General features: G+C 42.0%; 1 protein-coding gene across 9 annotated transcripts in view; it reads right to left on the bottom strand.

Annotated features, from left to right (window-relative positions):
• The window catches only part of CLCN3 (chloride voltage-gated channel 3), a 124,587-nt gene that overhangs the window by 39,555 nt on the left and 63,242 nt on the right, over nucleotides 1-21,790 (bottom strand). For 7 of the 9 annotated variants that reach the window (XR_013345948.1, XR_013345947.1, XM_077815449.1 and 4 more), the window contains 2 exons: nucleotides 5,072-5,229; nucleotides 2,360-2,459 (listed from right to left, as the gene is read on the bottom strand). Coding sequence is in view for 7 of the 9 variants with exons in the window: in XM_077815449.1 (XP_077671575.1) it covers nucleotides 2,360-2,459; nucleotides 5,072-5,229 (258 nt within the window). In the remaining 2 variants the exon portion in view is untranslated. Of the gene's footprint in view, nucleotides 1-2,359; nucleotides 2,460-5,071; nucleotides 5,230-8,224; nucleotides 8,442-18,367; nucleotides 18,470-21,790 lie in introns of those variants that run through there. The other 2 variants (XM_077815454.1, XM_077815453.1) reach the window with 2 other exon arrangements.

Below are 21,790 nucleotides of genomic sequence, written 5' to 3'. Positions count from 1 at the left end.
AATAATCAACATGAAAAAACATAGCATGATCTTGGGAAGTGCTGAGTACCCACAATTCCCACTGAAGTTAATGAGAGATATAGATGGTCAGCACCGCTCAAGCCTTTAGAGCCAGGAATATCTGTTGCAAGTGCAAGTTGAAAATTCCAGTCAAAACAAGCTCTTGAAAAGCAGGCATTATCTAGTTTCAGGAAACTGCTTAAAAGAAAGTGTTAAAAAGGCAATTTTACAAAAGAAGGATGGCTTCTCACGTTAGCAGGTTAGTTAGAAGTTGCAGATGAACCCAACAGTTCACTCACTAATCTCTCGTAACAAAACTATTTTATTTTATTTTTAAAAATCCATACAGTTCACAACTGGAAGTAGTGAATTTTGATCTGAAGTGGAAAAGAGCTTTAACCAGTGTCTCTAGAGAGACATAGACAGACCCACATGGGTAAAGCTGTTTTAGGGAAATACTAGTAATATTTACTAGCACTCTGGTCCTAATAAAGTCAACTGCAAAACTTTCACTGACTCCAGCAGGGCCAGATTTCATCCTATACGAAGATTCAAAACATACAAACATAAAATAGGTAAACATGGTTGGAATTAAAACTGCACACTGGTTGTTCAGGATAAGGATGGAGATTTGTGGGATGTAGGTGGTAGCTGAGATTGAGAAAAGGAACTGACAAGGAGCATAGACAGAGTGGAAAATACTTAAACTTCTAATTTGCTTGCTTTTTTAGGATTTATGTTGGTGAGATATCCAGTGTAGCAATTTTAACCACACCGTCGTCAAGTTTTTTGTATAGATAATGACTTAATTTAGACTTTGTGGCATTTTTGACCCAAAAGATCCCAAATGCTTTATACTAATTATACACACACATTTTATCTATATATACACACATGCATATGCGTATACACACACATTATATATTATGAAGATTACTCATTTACATGTGATTATGCACACATACACGGTGATTATTACCATTACATTTGCCATGCCTCTCTGACCACCTCATCTACACTCTGCACACTAATTCAACCCTCCTGGGATTTATTCTCCTCCTGGAATTTATTCTAGTATTTATGTAAAACTTGTTAGGATAATTGGGCATGAAGGTGGTCATGGCTTCACATTCATAAGTACTGCAGCCTTTTCAAATTATGCTAATAAAAGCCTAATAAGTCGCATAGCATCTGAAGGTGACCACACATGGTCAGGAGGACTTTAGTTTTGTGTCTTATCCTAAAAATATATGAAAAACAAAAGATGAAATTGAGGCCAAAGGACAACAGAGTTTACTTGTTACAGCTAATATCTTGTATTAGGAACTTAGATTTCATTCATGGATGTTAATCAGAAATGTTAGTTAGACTAGTCACAACTGAATGCAGCTCATGGCCTATGAGAGTGGATCTATCAAAACTGGAAAGTTCTAATGGCTACTCATTGGTCTATCTGAAATGTGCTGATGGAGTCAATCAAGTTCCTAGTGAGACATGCATCCATAGCAGAAATCCCACCATCATAGGGTACATTTACACAGCAAAAAAATAATTAAATCCCAGTGGCAGCAAGTCTCAGAGCCCAGGTCAACTGACTAGGGTTCACGCTGTGCGGCTAAAAATAGCAGTGTAGCTCTTCAGGCTGGGGCTGGAGACTGAAACCCAGTGAGGGTCTAGGAGCAACCAGAGTGGGAATGTCTACACTATTATTTTTAGCCATGCAGTTCAAGCCCCATGCGCCCACATCACTTGACTCGGCTATGAGGCTCATTGCCACGGTTTTTTTTGTTTGTTTTTTGCTATGCAGGTGAACCCATTGTGAATACTGACACTTTGTTGGGAATCTCAAGGAAGGGAGCTAGAACTGAATGGAAAGGAATAATGAACTACCACATCACCTCAAAAAGTAAGGCTCTTCCAGGCCAGGACTGAGGTATGTAGTTCACTGTGAAGAATTTTTACCCTGGATGAAATCCTGAACCCACTGAAATCAATGAGAAAACCCCCCCCACTCACTTCACTGCGCCCAGGATTACCTGCTGTGTGGACATAAACAGTCTCTAAATCTCTTAAAGCCTATCATTCTGGAACTTTTCACAAGACTTATATTACTTACTTGATTTTTAATCTTGCTCCACTAAAATGAGATTACACTATTAGCCTGATCCTGTTCAACTGTTATATGAAAATATTTTCACCTCATTTATGCATTTACAATAATGGGGTTCTGGACAGATATCAGAACAATATAATGGTAATTGTTAGTACAGGGACACATAAAAACACATGTACTATGGAAACTCATGAATGATCAAGAAAAGTTTGGAAAAGTTATGAAATTGTATTCTACTGTCTTTACCTGATGCCAAACCAGTTAGTGTGACTACTAGCCATCCTGACCATGCATCATACAAACTTTTTGTCATCTCCCAGGCTGATTCTTTCTTCTTGCTGTTAATCTGCAAATAGAAATCATCAGGTCTGTATCATTTTCTTCCCCTGTTCTTGTGGGATTTTCACATTACAAAACGAGTGAGAAAATTGTGTAACAAACAGAAAATATAATTGTAAAAGCACAAAAATGTAACAGCCGTAAAATTATTGCTATATTTTTAAACAGATTTCAAATTAACAAGATTTCTTTAAAATAAAAGAAACAGCATACATTTTGGCACTCTCATAATAGACATTCAAAGTGTCCTTTAAATGTCTCTATAAAACTAGTCTTCACAAGTTTCCCCCCACTCCCCTTCTAAACACTGTGGCTACAAAGACTTATACAATTTACAGTAGCTATATGAATTCCACAGTTGTTCAGTGACTATAAACTCAGTACCCTCTGCTCTAGCTTCTCAAGTCCCGACCACTGAAGCTAAAAAAACAACTTTTAGTTATCAGTAATATTAGTTTCAATCCTCTAGACCGGGGTGGGCAAACTATGGCAAACTACAGCCCCCCATAGTGCTACAGGCCCTGTGCTGCTCTCAGAAGTGGCCGGCACCACGTCCTTGCAGCCGGGGGGGGAGGGGGGGCAGCAGGGCAGAGGGCTCCGTGCATTGCCCTTGCCTCCAGGCACCGCCCCCCAGCTCCCATTGGCCAGAAACGGGGAACTGTGGCCAATGGGAGCTTCAGGGGAGGTACCTGGAGGCGCAGCAAGGGCAGTGCATGGAGCCCTGTGTGCCCCCACAGCGGCCGCGCAGGGACATGGTGCCGGACGCTTCCCGGAGTGGCGTGGCATGGGGCCAGGGCAGGCAGGCAGGGAGTCTGCCCTGGCCCCGGTGAGTGCTGCGGCCAACCCGGAGCTGCTTTAAGTAAGCAGTGCCAGACCGGAGCCCACCCCCCACAACTCCCTCCCTGCACCTCGCACCCCAACTCCCTGCCCTGAGCCCCCTGCTGCACCCTGCCCCCCTGTGCACCCTAACCCCCTGCCCCACCTCACACCCCTCCTGCACCCCAGCTCCCTGCCTTGAGACCCCTGTTGCACCCCGCACTGCTCCTGCGCCCCAACCCCCTGCCCTGAGCTCCCTCCCGCAGTCCGCACCCCTCCTGCACTCCGCACCCAGACCCCTCCTCTGCCTCAATCTTTCTCTGAGCCCGTTCCTGCACACCGAACCCCCTCCCACACACTGCACTCCCTCCTGCACCCCCTCCCGCTCCCCAACGCCCTGCCCGCGCCCTACATACAATTTCCCCACCCAGATGTGGCCCTAGGCTCAAAAAGTTAGCCCACCGCTGCTCTAGACCAACTACTACTGTGTGATCATCTTGCCTGCAGTTGAGCAGGTCTGGCATTCCATCGAATGGCACATACTCACCTGTACATCTTCAGTAAAAAGATGAAGCTGTGTTAACTATCACTTATTTACAACTAAGTTATGGAACAAAGAATTATTTAAAAATCAAAAATGCTTCACAGAAACAGATAACCCCATGCAACTCACATGATTAGATTGCACACTTGTTCTCAGATCCATTGCACACAGACCTGTTTATCTGAGAGGGGCACTAAATGCTACAGTTATGGTTTGGTTGGGGTTTTTTAAAGTAATGTAGGATTTGCAGAAGTGGATCAGATCAGTCTACAGAGTCTATCTTGTTTCCAAAACCAACAAATATGTGGTGCTTCAGAGAAAGGACTAGCTGACTGTTCAGTATTGAACACAGAAGGAATTTCTTCCCGACTCCTCCAAGCAGACAGGTTAGCAGACTGATGTTTGCGATTTAGTTACCCTTAGTTTTTAACTATTTCTTTAGATCAATTTAAAAAAAAAAAAAAAAAAAGATTTCACATCTTCAAAATGCTTCCTTTTACAGGTACATTAATGGGAGTCTCTCAAAAGCACGACAATGACCTTTAAAACAGCTTACTTTCTTTTAAAGGATATAGTTTTGCCCTATTTAGAATAAACTGAGATCCCAATTCATGAAAGCATCTGTATGCAGCAAAAAACTTAAGTCCCAGGATCTATGTAGGTGCTTATGTGCTTTCCTGATTAGGAGCCTGAAGGGTTAAGATTTTCAGAAGAGCCCAGTATGAAAAGAGAGAAGATAGGTTTGTGGGATGGGGCAGGTTTGTGGGATGGGATGTGGGAGAGAGACTTTCCATTTAAACTAAGGCCTGGTCTATGCAATTTTTGTATTGATAACTATTTTGGTTCAGTGTGAGATTTTTTTTTAAATCAAAATAAGTATACCAGTATAGCAGTGCCTTATACAAGTATAGTTTATTTCCCTTAGTGAATGGGAAGAAGCTATACTAGTACAAAAGTGTATACTGGTACAAATGCATCCACATTTGGCGGCTGAAGGAGGGGTTGTTGTGGACATGGCCTCTGTTTTCAATGCCTTAAATTACTGTTTGCATTCCTAAACTATAATGCTATCTCATTGACTGAGACTCCAATCCAGCAATACATGTAAGCATGTGGGTGAGATTTAAGCATGTGACTGAAGCCAATGGAACTATTCATATGTTTAAAGTTATGCACATGGTTATGTGTTGCTGGATCAGACCTTAATCCAAATACACAACATTAAGTTATTTCTAATTATTGTTATTGATCTCAAGTACCCGTCTGTGCCTTTCTCTGTCTTTGCACTTCTCTCGCACCCAGTCAATGGTGTGGAAGTCATCATATGTTCCAACTCCAGGAATGGGTTCATCCAAGAGGTCCAGTAAGTGTGTTGAACTATTAATGCTTCCTCCATTTGTCATTGTATAATGAGTTCCTGTGGCAGAGAAAGGATGAGAAATTATTACACTCTGCAATAGAATAATTGTTTGTACAAACCTTTCCCTGTAAGTGCTTTAATTTTCAAAAAATATATGTTTATACAATCTCCATTTGGAAAATTTCTATATATTAAAGGTTTTTGATTGTAGGGGGAGGTTGTATTTTTTTTCCCAAATCACCACCATCTTTCTAGACATTTTTTCAAATTAGTAGTTTGTTCAAATGTGTTAGTGTAAAAGACTAAGGAAACAGAAAATAACCAATAACTCCAGTAAGAATTCAGCTGGTTTATCATTTCAATTTATTTGTGCTGAAACAGCACCCAAGGCTCTAGCTCCAAATCAAGCCTCACTGTGCTAGGAACAGTATGAACACATAGTATGAGACAGTGTCTGTGCCAAAAGCGCTATACTTGGCCTTAGCCAAAAGACCACAAAAGTTTATTATTTTAAATGTGCACATTATACATCATTATCTTAAGCAGGTAAAAAAGGACAGCTGTTGGAATATTCAGTATTTACTGAATTTTCTCCTCCAACGGTCTTTGCTTAGGCCCATGGCTGTTACTGTCAGTATTTTATTTCTAGTGTTCAGCTGCAATCTGAATTTTAGCAGTGCTGACTTAGTATTTCCATTGGTTAAATATTCATCAACACAGTCTGCAAGCTACTTGATTACTCTCTGTGTGGATTCTTGAGCAAGTTCGGTAGCATACTGTGAAAAACGAGTAGCTCTCATTATTGTTTTACTACACATAATGGACTAAATTTAGGAAAACTTGACTGTAAAAAACAAAAACAAAACAAAAAATCACAAAAACTGGCAGAGGTGAGGTGTGTTGTCTAAAACTACTTTAAACTCATTGTTGAAACTAACTAGATTTCAAGTAGATGATGTCCCTTTAAGATTACCATTATTACTTGCCTAGATCCTTGATTACAAATGTCTCACAGCCGATGGTTATTGTAAAACAAGCATAAGCAGCAATAAAAGTGATTAAAACAGAGAGCTGACCTAGCAGCTACATAGCAACAAAGGACCCAGAAAGCAGTGTATCAAGTTTGAGTGCCCCATGCCTGGTCCTTACTCCCCAGTCAGGCAGAGGCTGGGAGTGCTGTCTAAAGAGCCAGTCTCATACCACTCCTTCACTCTGCTCCTGTGTAGCTGGCACATTTGGCAGCACCAGCATTCTCCCAAGACAGATGCTTCCAATGAATAGATTGAAGGAGCACAGGAGGAGCGTGGAAAAAATAAATCAACCTTTTCTCAAATACATAACACTGGACTATATAAGGGAATAGCAATCACAGCAGCAATTATTTTTTCGCTCTTGACCTGTGAATTATGCTTTGCATAATTCACACAATCTTAATGTGGAGGTTAAACATAGGATCCACTGTGCCAGTGTATCCTTTGGAAAGTTGCTCTGTCGTGTCACAGAATCATAGAATGTCAGGGTTGGAAGGGACCTCAGGAAATCATCTAATCCAACCCTCTGCTCAAAGCAGGACCAATCCCCAATTTTTGCCCCAGATCCCTAAATGGCCCCCTCAAAGGCTGAACTCACAACCCTGGGTTTAGCAGGCCAATGCTCAAACCACTTCACAAAGCTAGTGAAGACATGCCCTTACCATGCAAACACTAATATTACCACCTTACAACATGGGACACACACATTGTAAGTGAGATTAATACATGTAGCAATTTACAAGCATTCAATAATATTGAAACACTAAGCACATTTTTACAACTCTAAATACCCATTTTAACAGTGCTAACACTCAAAAGTGACATGGGCACTTTGGCTTTCCTTGGTATTTAGAAGCCTATGAGACTTAGGCTCCCAAGTCAGATGTTGAAACATCTGGATACCTTAAAGGAGCAACACGTAAATACTTTTTAAAAAATCTGGGCCCACGTCTCTTTTGAAAATGGGACTTTGGCTTTTTTGAAAATTTTACCCTCTTAACTGAAGTTGAGATTTCAAAAACTAGGAACCTAAAATTAGGCTCCAAAATCCATATTTACGGACATGATTGACTTTTAATAACAAAGAGCACTTCACAGTTCCCATTGACTACAGTGGGAGGAGATGCATGCTCAGTACTTTTGAAAAATCACACAGGTGTCAAAATATGGATTTTGGAGCCTAATGTTAGCCTGCCACTTTTGAAAATCTCGGCCTAAGCCAATAAGCTGTCACAGCTACGGGTTTGGGACAACTACAGATTCTGTTCTAACAAATCACACATCCTCTTGAGATAATTCACCAGTATGGCTCCTCTCCCTTGACACAAATGGATTCATTTGATTGAGATCAAAGGATGCTTTGCACATTTTCATTTGATGTTTCTGGAGACTGAACTGTTAATTTTGCTAAGCACGCAGCACTGTTGTGACTTCACCAGAAACTACCATAAAACTGTCAAGTTACATTACTTAGGGCTTTGTTTTCAAACAGGTATTTGGTAACTGTTTTCCCTACCCCTCTTCTCAACATCGGCATTTGAAGCATGGTCCCAAAAACTTCAACTCCCCATTGTACATGGCCTCAGTCACAACAGAACTTGGGTTACTCTCGCACCTCTGAGACCAGAGGTCACATCAAGACAGGTTCCACTGCTGATTACAGTACATATCACTGAAGCAGAGGGAGGCACCAGTGGTCACTGGTAACTGACAGAGTGACTCATCATGAAGGTAAGAAGCAGGAACCAAGGTTAATAGTCATAAATGCGTAACACATCAGCAACCACCCATTCAGGACCTGTTCTCCACATAAGCAAAGTACAAGGGAGGGCCTCTGATGAAAACAGGACTGGAAACCCAGGACTCCAAAGTTCTAAGCAAAGAAGTTTGTGCCTTTAGAGATCAGCAGATGGAAACTAAGATCCTGGTCTACAATGCAGTAGTCAGCCCCACTCTTCCTTATGGGTGCGAGACCTGGGTGACATACTGAAGATATCTTAAGTGTCTGGAGTGGTACCAACCTCTATGCCTTAGGAAGAGTCTCCATATCAGGTGGCAATACCATTGCACCAGTGCCAATGTTCTCTCTGCTGCTAACATCACCAGTGTTGAGGCGAAGATTATGAAACATCAACTTCATTGGGCTTGTCACTGAGTGCCGAAGGCTGATACTTGTCTTCCAAAACAAGTCCTATTTTCTCAACTTAGTCATGGTAAGAGGACTCGTGGGGGACATAGGAAACACTACAAGGGCACCCTGAAAGTCTGTCTTAAGAAGGGAGGCATTGACTCCACAAATTGGGAAGAGCTGGCTGGCAATAAACTGCAATGGTGTTGCATCATGCATCAAGACTCAGCCTATTTCGAAGAGAATCGCCTTGCTCAAGAGGCTGAGAAATGGCAGAGGAGGCAGGAAAGGGTACAGCATCCTGGCCAGCAGCTGTGCTTTCTTTATGCAACCGCCTGTCACATATGTGGAAAAACCTGGAAAGCATGACTTGGACTCCTCAAGTCATTTTAAGTCTCACCAATGACTTTTTCCCCCGGCAGACATCATCCTCATATCGAGGGATAGCCGACGATGACTATGCTTTGCAGTACTTGTTGCCTGAGAGGAAGTAAAAAAGGGAAAATGGGCCCAAATGGCAGTGATCTCTTATTGCATATTTATATTGTAGTAGTGCCTTACTTGTGTGAGAGAAAACACAAGCCAGAGCTAGCAGAACAGCTGCAGAAAGCAGTTCAAGACTAGCCTAGCCAGCGCCTCTCCTCTCCCTCTCTAGACCCAAAACTATGTAAGGAAACCTCACCTCTGGGGGCATTAGAATCTATATGGAGTTACTCTTCCCCATTGTCACGTGACGTTTGAGAAAGAAGCTGCAAGGAGAAGCTCGTCAAAGATTGAGGGCTTCTCTGCACTTGAAAGTTACTTTGGATTGAATTTTGGGGGGATAAACTGCCTTGCCTCCACACAAGAGATTTTTTCCTCAAATTATCTGTCATTTCATTTCATATTGCAGTAAACGCGGCATTATCTGCCACTTTCCCAACTGGAAAGTTCTAGAAATCGGCATTTCTGATATCTCCCAATACAAATCTTCAGTAGGGCTGCCAGGTGTCCAGTTGCCCCTGCTGCTCCTAGGCAGAGGAACGGCCATGGGGGCTCGGTGTGCTGCCCCCACCCCAAGCGCTGGCTCTGCAGCTCCCACTGGCCCTAGGAGCTGAGGGACACGTCGCTGCTTGTGGGGAGCTGCCCAAGGTGAGCACTGCCCAGAGCTGGCATCCCAAAACCCCTCCTGCGGCCCAACCCCCAGCCCCCTCCCACACCCAAACTCCCTCCCTCCATTGGTCAGTATAACTCTTAGTTAACCGGAATTTTTGACTAACCAGCACCCCCAACCCCCCCAACATGCCGGATAACAAAGGTTTTACTGTAATTAATCCACTTTAGAAGCAGATTTACTCAAATATGGAATGAGTTACCCCACAATAAGTTGTGTGTGACCGCATCCCCATTTTGAACTAATTGTTTTGCTTCTGGCAGTCCTCCCACCGCTATCCCACACGGCACTGCTGCTCTCCTGGACTGCAGTGTCTGTTTACTTACATGCCCTTGTGCTCTAATTCTCTAGGGTAATCTTCACTGGATGTCATCTCCCTGATTAAACGCTGGAGTACAGCCAGATGTACCCCATTGTGATTCTAGCTCATGGTGAGTTCACAAACCCAGAGTAACATCACGATTATAGAAGCCATGCTCCATGTACAGATATGCACTTTCTTGGCCTTTGGGAAGAGGAGCAGGTCCAGTCCCATCTAAGAGCAGTCACCAGAATGCCAAGAGGTACGAGAGGATATCCAATCAAAGGCAGGAGAGAGGGCACTCCCAGGTGCAGTACAGTACCGCAACAAATGAAAGACACTCTAGCAGTTATAAAAATGCCAAGCACAATAACAAAACCTTGGGAGATATGCGCCTATTAGGAACTAGGCTGGATTCTCGCAAGGGAGGCCACCACTGAATCCTGGTACATTCTGCACAGCAACAAATAAACCCAAGTAGGCCCTGAAAAGCATCGTGAATAGGTGGGGATTGCCATGGATAGCCAGGATCTCTTCAACTTGAAAAACCTCAGAGGCAGGCTCAGCACTGAAGACCAGGGAGAGCCCCAAACCCAGACAGAAAACAAGTTTGACAATGCCTGGGAGGGGACCTCTTCCTTTAAGTATTGTGTGTTTTAAACACCGTGTTTTGGGTACCATCATGGTGCCACTAAGTTGGGCAGATATGAGCTAGGAGCTTCTCTCCACTTGCTTGGCTTTTATCTGCCCACCCTCCCCCGGGGTGCTCAAAATAGAATCCATGCCAGAGAATTTAAGCTCCAAAGTGTTTATTTCTCTGAAACATTAAATCCCCCAAACATGTGCCCCACTACCACCACCTTCCTGTGCTGCTTAATGCTCCCTCTCACTCCTGGTCAACTGCCTTGTCCCTGCTCAAGATGGCCACACAGTGGGGGGTGGGTTAAAAAGAATCAAACACATTGCATGGCAAGCATGTTTACTGTAACATCAGATACAGAATAAGAAAAGACAGTAGGAGAAGTACTTGAATTCACAATTTGACAAATGCTGTGAGCTTTTAGCTACCTTTACATTTTATGAGATAAATTGGGCAACAGCCATATTTCAAAATACATAGGATTGTAAGACATTCATGGTTATTTTTAATCACACTCTCAGCATTGTTAATCCCTTGAGTTCAGAACAATTATTCATGGCAGGCCAGGGCAAGCCCATGAGAATAGAATTCCAAACCTGAAGAAAAAGCAACATTTTATCATTGCTGGCACAGAGGCTAGAATTGGGACAGTAGCTACTGTGCTATTTCTTTGCCCCTCTGGCACCTGATACATCACTATCCCCATGGACAGGACCATTATCCGTGGCTGAATGCCTGACAAGTGTTTTGGGGATGAGAAAGAGGACACAAGAGGGCACGTTTAGTGGCCTTGTGGCTGCATCCCGGAGAAGAGAGAAGAATACAAAAGAGTGGAGGGATGGTTTCCTTCAACATGATACCAAGAAGAGAGAGAAGATGCTCTCACAGATTCTGGGGATGATGAACAGGCAGACATCTCTGCTTGAGAAAATGGTGACACTATGTTCATGGCCATCACCCTAACCTAGCCATGTCCTGCAGCCCCTTGAAAACACTGTATATACTGGAAGTACTTCGTCCTTTCCCCAGCTACAGGGAACTGACCTTTCCTCACTACTGCAGATCCCAAGACAAAGAACAGTGAAATTCCTTCAACTATATTGCTTGCCATGCCACATCCCAAGACATGGAGAACTGTTTCAGCCCCACCTTACACATTTGTGACCTCATCAGCACAATCATGTGTGCACTCAGCACTTGCGTGTCTTGCCACAATTCCATTGGTTTTAAATTTACACTGTATGATGTTCAGTGAAATTCTTTATTATTTACAACTCAGTTGAAAGAGTAATAAAATCCTTGCACAAAGCATAATTAAATTCTTACCCAAGGAACAATAAAATCAACCTAACCTTAAAGTAGGAACACAATGCATCCTTGATCTTGTGTCCGTGACCAATGGTAACCTTTAGCAATCTATTTGGCTGTTCAGAAAGTCTCACAACCTTTGTCTCCCACCCATCTATGAAGCTGTCTCCCTTTCTCTCATAAATGTGCAAAACACAGCAAGCACCTATCTTATGAGGCAGCTATTCCTCAGCAGCCTCCAGTCATGAGCTACCCCTACCTTCCCTTCAGTCTTCCAAATGTACACACCACTGTCATTCTGCAGCTAGTTAAACAGGTCCTTTTTTCTAACCAAGTGTCAGTAAAAGGCTTCACAGATCAGGGAAGCAGAGGATAAGATGAGTCTCCAGAACGACAATAGAAATCACAACACAATTTATGTCCACAGTGGTCCTGAGAGCAAAAGTTCTATTTCTCATTGCAGAAAACAGGTTTGAGTTTCTAAAGATACTAGTACCACAGTCTTTTCCAGACCACCCCACATTAATATTAATGAACCTGCCATGGTGACCAGCCAGGCCTTGCAGCACTATGGAGAAATACCCTTTTCTGTTGATGAACGCTGAGGCCTTGTATAGGGGGCAAAGATATGCACATGGGTCCCACCAATGGTGCCAATACAATTTGGGAACCCCAACAATACAAATCCCTCAATAATCTCCTGTCCATTACCAAGCTTTATGATCAGGAGCAGCGGCACCCTCTTGATAGAAGCATAAACCTCCATGACAAAAACCCTGACAATTGATCTACCAAAACTGGTAGCAATCAGGTGTGTCAACCTCTTAGGCCATGATTGCCATGTGCTTCACCCTGTTGAGGGGACCTCTTATGTAGGTTTTCTGGCCTTGCAGCTCCACGATGAGCTCTGCACAGCAGCCTGTTTTATAATCCTTCTTATATTGTATTTCCATTACACGTTTTTAATGCTTATTGTCTCACTTCCTCCTGAATATCTCCTCAGGGCTGTTTCATTCCCCCCTCAGGAGCTCAACTGTCATCCTCTGTTGTCCTTTCACAGCTCAGTACAGTTAAAAATTGCTATCAGGAGGTTTGGAAAGCATCCGTGGCCCATTTCTAGATTATGGAAATAGGTTATTTAAAAAAAAAAAAAAAGGTCAGCTATTAAGTTTTCACTTATGGGATAAGCCCTCAGTGGAGGTGCCAAGGTTCCTTCCCCACTCTGAACTCTAGGGTACAGATGTGGGGACCTGCATGAAAGATCCCCTAAGCGTATTCTTACTAGCTTAGGTTAAAAACTTCCCCAAGGTACAAACTTTTCCTTGTCCTTGAACACCACCAAGCGTTTTAAACAAAGAACAGGGAAAGAGACCACTTGGAGACGTCTTCCCTCAAAATATCCCCCTTCCCTCTGCAAGCCCTACACTCCCTTTCCTGGGTAAGGCTTGATAATAATCCTCACCAATTGGTATAGGTGAACACAGACCCAAACCCTTAGATCTTAAGAACAATGAAAAATCAATCAGGTTCTTAAAAAGAAAAGGTAAAAGAATCACCTCTGTAAAATCAGGATGGTAAATACCTTACAGGGTAATCAGATTCAAAACATAGAGAATCCCTCTACGCAAAACCTTAAGACACAAAAACAGGAATACACATTCCCTCCAGCACAGCTTACTTAAACAAAAGAAAATCAAATGCATTTTCTAGCTAGATTATTTACTAACTTTACAGGAGTTGGAAGGCTTGCATTCCTGATCTGTTCCCGGCAAAAGCATCACACAGACAGCCCAACCCCTTTGTTCTGCCCCCCCCCCTCCAGATTTGAAAGAATCTTGTCCCCTCATTGGCCATTTTGGGTCAGGGTGCCAGCAGGGTTACCTCAGCTTCTTAACCCTTTCACCTGTAAAGGATTTTGCCTCTGGCCAGGAGGGATTTTATAGCACTGTATACAGCAAGGTGGTTCTGGTGGGCTCCTGCCCATGAATGCCAGGGTGTGAAGGCTTCAGGGGAACTGCTGTCCAGTGTCTTGGGTTGGGGGGGAAGAGGACACAGCAGGTTCCTGCCCCCACATTCCATGACATGAAATCCCACAGAAGGCACCAATGCATTCTGTTTAAATTGATTTACAAGTATGAGCTGGCGGGGGAAAGGTTTGCACACATTTCAGTAAATATTATTTCAAGCAGAAGAAAAGTATTTTTATGACATACTTGCCACTCCCAATCGCCACACCACAAGCACAGCTACACTCCTTGCTTGCCATACTCTTTCTTGGCTCAGATAACAATGGTGGGCAGCAGGAGGCTAACACCTAGGACACATGCACTATTCGCTTTATAATCAATCAATGGAAACTACAGGTATCTATTTGTCTAGGTGTTTGTAACATTACCCATCACTGTTGCATCTGCACAGCTACCCAAACATGTCACTTATGTGCATCACTTACAGGTACTGAAAGATAGCCCTCTTATTACCCAGTGAGGATCAGTAAAAAAACTACAGACAAAACTGAAGGCTGGTCTACACAGGAAAGTTAGGTGGACCCAGCAACATCGCTCAAGGGTATGAAAAATTCATACTCCTGCGAGACATAACCCAACCCAAACTCCAGCACAGACAGCACTAGGTCAACTAAAGAATTCTTCTGTTGACCTAGCTACGGTCTCTTGGAAAGCTGGATTTACCACAGCAATGGATTTACCACACAGTGGAAGAAGCCACCGTAGTAAGTGTCTATGCTACAGCAGCACAGCGTTTCTAGTGTAGACATGACCTCAGGCAAGTGTGGCCTGTGGAGTAAACAAGGTCCAGGGAATTCAATAATGAAGCCCAAGGTCACCTCGTTTTTAAAACTTATGTATAACCTCTGATGATCACACATACCAGAATGACATGCTCCATCTCAGTCTGAGAATAAGGCACAACCTACTCTTAACTTATGCAAACTGGATGTATTGCTCAAACTGTCAACACATCCCTCAGCTGGACAAAGTTTGGACATATCTATACCTGTCACAGGCACAGTTAGACAGGAATGATACTAATAATGTTTAGCACTTATACATTCACAGATCTCAAGAACTTTCAAGAAGTGGATGTGTTGCATCCACATAGAGATGGGGAAACTAAAGGATGGACAATGTCACACAGTGAGTCAATGGTAGAGCAAGGAAAAGACCCCAGGTCTCTTAAGCAAAAGTCCAGTTACTGCACACTATCTCTTATAGTAAGGACATGCTTTAAGAGCCTACCATACTACATCTGATGAAGTGAGCTGTAGCTCATGAAAGCTTATGTTCAAATAAATCTGTTAGTCTCTAAGGTGCTACAAGTACTCCTTTTCTTTTTGCGGATACAGACTGACACGGCTGCTACTCTGAAACCTACCATACTACAGTTATCACTGCTCAGCCATCCCCATTTTCCAGGGACAATCTCTAATGGGAGTACTCTGTCCTGCAAAATGGCTAGTTACTACTGTTCCAGCTGTTAGCACTGGGTGGTCAAGAATGCTGGTGAAAGAGGAAAATATTTCAACTGCGTGACTGGCCGGTCATTGAAAATCAAGCTAGTAAGTCTACACCGGAGGTGGGGATTAGCCTACCTCCCTAACATCATCATCAAAACCTGTTGAGTGCTAAAATCAGAAGGAAGAGGGGCTTTTCAGAGGCAGTATACTAACCCCTGGCCTTACTTCACCTCTGTCATTGCTGACAAGGGACACAGAGGGGGGTCTCCTGAAGTGCAGTGCACATGGTTCTGGGTCATTTAAAGTAGAAACAAAGTCCACAAAAAACAGCTATACATTTGTGCCCATATATATGTGTATTTCTATACCAATCCAACGAGATAGCGTTAAGCTTCTGATTAAACCAGACAAAAGTTTATTTAAAATTTTTATCTGTCTTCTGTCAAAGAAATAGCAGTAATGAAGCGCTTAAAAACAAAATCTTTGTGGTGTGTACATAGGTTGTCATTCTACTTGAGAAAGAGTACCTAGTAAGCCTGATTCCCTGGGACAAGGCTTGGAGAACAGGAAAAGCCAGAAGTACACAGCAGTGTGTGACAAACACCCATACCCACCAGAACAAAACAAAAACAAAAAACCTAGAGTCAAAAAAAAAAAAAAAATTCAAGAGTAGTAGGACTAAAAAGAGGGGTGAATGGCAGCATAACAAACCAAAAGCCTTTTGGAAAATCACTTCCTCTGTCTATAAGACTGCAACTACACACCCAGAGGCTGTGCCCTCCATTTACTTCCGGTGAGTCCATACAACCTACTTCTATGGGGTACCTGTAGGTGAACATAAGGAGGTGAGGAAAGAAGGAGTCAATACTGGAAAGGTTAGTCAAAAAAGCTGCTGTACATGGTAGAGCACAAAAATGTAAATCAGGATTATTCAGTGTTTGATATTTAGGTGAGAGAAAACACTCGCTTATTCTGTCATTTTGATGCACTAGAAAAGAATTGTTTGTTTTATTTTTCAAACAGGGGGGGAAATGTTTATCTGAAGGGTAAATACATGATTAGGAAGGAAATAATAACTTAATACTATTCATCTAGTTCTCACACTGTGCTCAGCATCTCACACACACATATAAGAAGCCATATATGGGTCACCAACCTGAAAGGTTCATGGTCTAAATAGACAACATGCAGACTATGGATTGGGAAAAACAAAGAAAGATGTAAATAGTATGGTAAAGATTTCACAGATACATATATTCCAAGGCCAGAAAGGATCACTGTGATCATCTGCTCTTCCCGCCAATATAACACCACCCGTGGAACTTCCCCAGAATAATTCCTACAGCGTATCTTTTAGAAACACATCCAATAAATTTAAAATTGTCAGTGATGGGGAACCAACAATGACCAAGTTTCAAAGCGTCACATGCAAGATACATATAGCCTACTACACAGTACTTATTTATTAACCTTCTTGCAGGGCCAAAGGCACGATCCAACAGAGGAGATCTACAAGTGAGCTTATGGCAGTCATGACATTTGGCTACATATCCAGGCCAGATATACCTTCTGAGTCTGGGGATACCTATTATAAACTGCCAAACATAAACCATTACCAATCACACAGGGCAAAGCATCCAGATAAACCGTAACTAGACACTAAAATAATTCTGGCTAATGGATTCTGTCAATTGGCAAAGTCAATTTGATGAACCCATAGCATAAGAGCCTCAAACCCATTTTGTACCCTGGCAAAGGAGGGGGCATGTTGGGGCTGAGGCCAAGGCCATAGCACACACAGTTCTTGGGTCCGGAGGGCAGCCCAAGAAACCTGGCTATTCAAAATCTAAGCCAGACAAGTCTCCCAAGATCTGTAAATTACACTGGAGACCTCTTCAGTCACAGCCTCTCCCTACTCATCCTGGCTCTGAATTTGTCATCTCATCCATGTTCAGCCTAAACAACTCTTTTTATGACTCTTCTTCCATTATAGATAAAATCACCCAGGAACAAATTCTAGCTTTGGATGGGTGCGTGCACACATCTCCTACACACATGAATATGGAAAGTCACAGTGTGGCCTTAAAGCTCTATGGTAGCTAGCTTCCAGACCACCCACCCCACACCAGACATTAGATGTGTCTATAATCAAGAGCCCCATGCAAGGGTAAAGACTAGCCACACAAGTAGATATTATTCTGTTCTGAGGTTTTGTACGTATGTATGAAGAATGTGACTCAAGTTCTTCTTAGATAATTATATCTCTATCTGATATCTACAGGCAATAGAGCAGAGGTTCTCAAACTGGGGGTCGGGACCCCTCAGGGGGTCACAAGGTTATTACACGGGGGGTTGCAAACTGTCAGCCTCCACCCCAAACCCGCTTTGTCTCCAGCATTTTTAATGGTGTTAAATAGATACAAAAGTGTTTTTAATTTAGAAGGGGCATCACACTCAGAGGCTTGCTATGTGAAAGGGACCACCAGTACAAAAGTTTGAGAACCACTGCAATAGGGGGAATTTGTTGGGTTTGCTCCCTTAATGTGAATGCTGATAATGTAATTAAAGCCATGTAAAATATACTTAGGTACCATGGTGAAGGGTGCCTCAAATATACCATAGTAATTAATAATGCTGTCAGTTACTGTGCTGTCTCACATTGGAAAAAACATTTCCCTAGATTTATAAAAACACTGACATCATAGATCAAATTTCAGACCTTACAGTAAGACGGACACTTTTATCATACGCAGTATTCAAGTAAGTACCATAGCTAGTAAATAAGTCACACAAGTCAAATGCTAGATCTCTTAAATAGTTTTGTTTAAGAACTTCAAAACACATTTTAAATAAGTTGCTGCACATGTGTTATGTGCAGCCTGATCCAATGCTTACTTAAGTCAATCTGAGTTTTTCCACTGATTTCAGCGATCAGGCCCATTACGTGCATTGTGTTTGTTTTTTAAAATTGGGAATCTGAGTAAATGGTAAAGATGCACACTCCCCTTCAGGACAACCAGGAAACATCAAACTTGGTGAGCGTATCTGCGACAAGCTGGCAGGCAAGAGAACTCCTGATACTTTGGAAATATCTAAAGAGTCTGACTGTCAAAAATGGTGCAAAATTGAGCTCAAGAGAAAAAAAGTGATGTAAATTACCAGTAAAAATCTTCATGTTGGACAGACTCAGTATCATCTTATAATTCAGTACTGTAGTACTTCAAGTAAAACTCCTTCCATTATTAATTACACATGACATCTAAGGGAAAAATTAACAGTAGTCAAGTACTTAAAGGCATAGTTTTCCTAAGAAATAAAACGAACACACTGTATAGTCTGAATTTTTTTAAAAACATATTACAGAGGAAAGTAACACCTAAGATTATTAAAATTGAAAGATTAGATAAAAGAAAGATTTTTACTTATGCACTTGACAGTACTTTGCATAGTCAGTTGGCCACGATCCATCAAACACACATGCACTTTACTTCACACACAGGAGCAGTCCCATTTCAGCATCTAAAACCCATTTTCCTGACTGTGCAGTATTTTTAACACTTTTTTTGGCATTGGCTGGATTTCAAATTGACAATGTCTCTTTAATTTTAGATTAGTACAACAGGGAGCATAAGAAGAATTGAGGTTGAGTCGAGTATAGCATAAGAAGAGTACAGCCTACAGCCAAATTAAAGGAAGTTCAGACCATATATTCACTTTAACATTTATATTTACTGTACTATAAAGCACATTTGGGTGCGTTGGAGAGGTTTTAGTTGAGGGCTGAAGGTGACAGCTAGTGGCATTTTGTTTTTTTCTTTGCTGGGCCTGTCCTGTAGTAGGTGACTTCTGGGTACTCTTCCGGCTCTGTCAATCTGTTTCTTCATTTTAGCAGGTGGGTACTGTAGTTTTAAGGACGCTTGACAAGGATCCTGTAGATGTCTGTCTCTGTCTGAGGGATTCGAGCAAATGCGGTTGTATCTTAGAGGTTGGCTATAGACAATGGATCATATGGTGTGTCCTGGATGGAAGCTGGGAGGCATGTAGGTAAGTATAGCGGTCAGTAGGTTTCCGGTACAGGGTGGTGTTTATGTGACCATCGCTTATTAGCACAGTAGCGTCCAGGAAATGGACCGCTTGCGTGGACTGGTCTAGGCTGAGGTTGATGGTGGGATGGAAATTGTTGAAATCATGGTGGAATTCCTCAAGGGCTTCTTTTCCATGGGTCCAGATGATGAAGATGTCATCAATGTAGCACAAGTAGAGTAGGGACGTTAGGGGACGAGAGCTAAGGAAGCGTTGTTCTAAGTCAACCATAAAAATGTTGGCATACTGTGGGGCCATGTGGGTACCCATAGCAGTGCCGCTGACTTGAAGGTGTATATTGTCCCCAAATGTGAAACAGTTGTGGTTGAAGACAAAGTCGCAAAGGTTAGCCACCAGGTTTGCCGTGACATTATCAGGGACACTGTTTCTGATAGCTTGTAGTCCATCTTTGTGTGGAATGTTGGTGTAGAGGGCTTCCATAATGGCCAGGAGGGTGTTTTCTGGAAGATCACCGATGGATTGTAGTTTCCTCAGGAACTCAGTGGTGTCTCGAAGATAGCTGGGAGTGCTGGTAGCGTAGGGCCTGAGGAGAGAGTCCACATAGCCAGACAATCCTGCTGTCAGGGTGCCAATGCCTGAGATGATGGGGCGTCCAGGATTTCCAGGTTTATGGATCTTGGGTAGCAAACAGACAGACCAGTCCTCGCTTACAGACAGCTCCTCAACCTGACGCAAATACTCTCCAGCAACCACACACCACACAAGAAAAACACTAACCCAGGAACCTATCCTTGCAACAAAGCCCGATGCCAACTCTGTCCACATATTTCAGAGTAACAGCCGTGTTAGTCTGTATTCGCAAAAAGAAATGGAGTACTTGTGGCACCTTAGAGACTAACCAATTTATTTGAGCATGAGCTTTCATGAGCTACAGCTCACTTCATCAGATGCATCTGATGAAGTGAGCTGTAGCTCACGAAAGCTCATGCTCAAATAAATTGGTTAGTCTCTAAGGTGCCACAAGTACTCCATTTCTTTCTGTCCACATAAATATGTCTACATATTTATTCAAGTGACATTATCATAATTTATTAGTCTCTAAGGTGCCACAAGTACTCCTGTTTTTTTTTTTTCCAATCTCAAGTTACTCCAAACTGAAGTATCATGAATATTGATCAAAAATTATAAAATGGCTTGAATCACACTTGGAGCTTTCTGGTTGGCTGCAAGTGATGTCACCATCTTATCAATACTCAGTACAGCCCGGAATGGTTTTCTTTAGAGGGTGAGTAAATTGTGTTTTGTAAGAGCAATAAAGACACGCCAGACAGAGCATTTTACAGGATTACTTCCCTCAGTGGGCATTGCGAGTTCCTCTGCCTTTGGCTTTATGACCTATATCATCACCCTAAATGTGTAATAATTGCCTAGAAAACTACAGCCTATTCTGTTAAAATGCTTAATTAAAATGCACAAAGGTAAAACATGACAAATTATATGGAGTGTCTTGAAGATTTCATCTTTATTTCTTCTTGACAGAATTATTGCAAAACTACATTCTGTGATGTCAGGCAATCAAAAAAGCCAAACAATCTGCTGTAGAACAACAAAATATTGTCAGCAAATCTTCACAATTGATTTCTATAAACCAGCCTGCAAAATAATCCAGCACAAAGGCAATCTGGTCAGAGAACATTCATGTTCAAAAAGTAATAGTTAAGACAAGCACATTTTAATTTCTTCAGATACACACTGTACAACAGGAAAGGCAACTAGTTCTAATGTAGCTTATTGCACATTATCTAAGGAATCACAAAAGCTACTCATAACAAGCACTGAAATCCAAGCTGCAAATGCTGAATAAGCAAACGCACGGCCTAATTACTTCTTCGTAGAAATAAAAGCTTAAGTGGAAAGATTAAAGAATAACTTAGAATTTCCATACCATCCAGAACAACAATTCATTTTATGTAAATCAAGCTATTATTCTCAAGCTATCGGTTCTCAAATTCCAACACAAAACATAGTTTTCTAAAGCAAATACTGATAACATTTCAATTTTACATTAACCAACTTCAAGAAAAAACTAAATTGAGAAAGGCCTACAGTACTTAATTAGCAGAGATCCCTTTTTGAGCAGAAAAGTTCAACCTGACAGACCTGAGAGAACCAATCAAAGGAGACTTTTTTCCTGACTTTGAAGGTCTGATTTCATTCTATTTCCACTGTAATAGAATCTACTTATCTCATCAATACTACACCAAATCTTTACACATATTTTGCTTTAACACCTATAATGTATTGTAAGAAATAAAAGGCTGTGCCCATGCAAATAAAAAGAGATTTTTATCAACACTGGGAATGACATTACATTAATTTTAAAATCCTAATATCCTGTGAGCAAGAGAATCATAGAAATGTAGGACTAGAAGGGACCTCAATAGACTTAGTCTAGTCCCCTGCACTGAGGCAGGACTAAGAATTATCTAGACCATCCCTGACAGGTGTATGTCTAACCTAGTCTTAAAAACCTCCAAT

Source organism: Eretmochelys imbricata, chromosome 4, assembly GCF_965152235.1.
Source record: "Eretmochelys imbricata isolate rEreImb1 chromosome 4, rEreImb1.hap1, whole genome shotgun sequence".
Lineage (NCBI taxonomy): Eukaryota > Metazoa > Chordata > Testudines > Cheloniidae > Eretmochelys > Eretmochelys imbricata.
The sequence above is the reverse complement of the archived record's forward strand: the minus strand, read 5'-3'. Positions and strand labels throughout refer to the sequence as shown.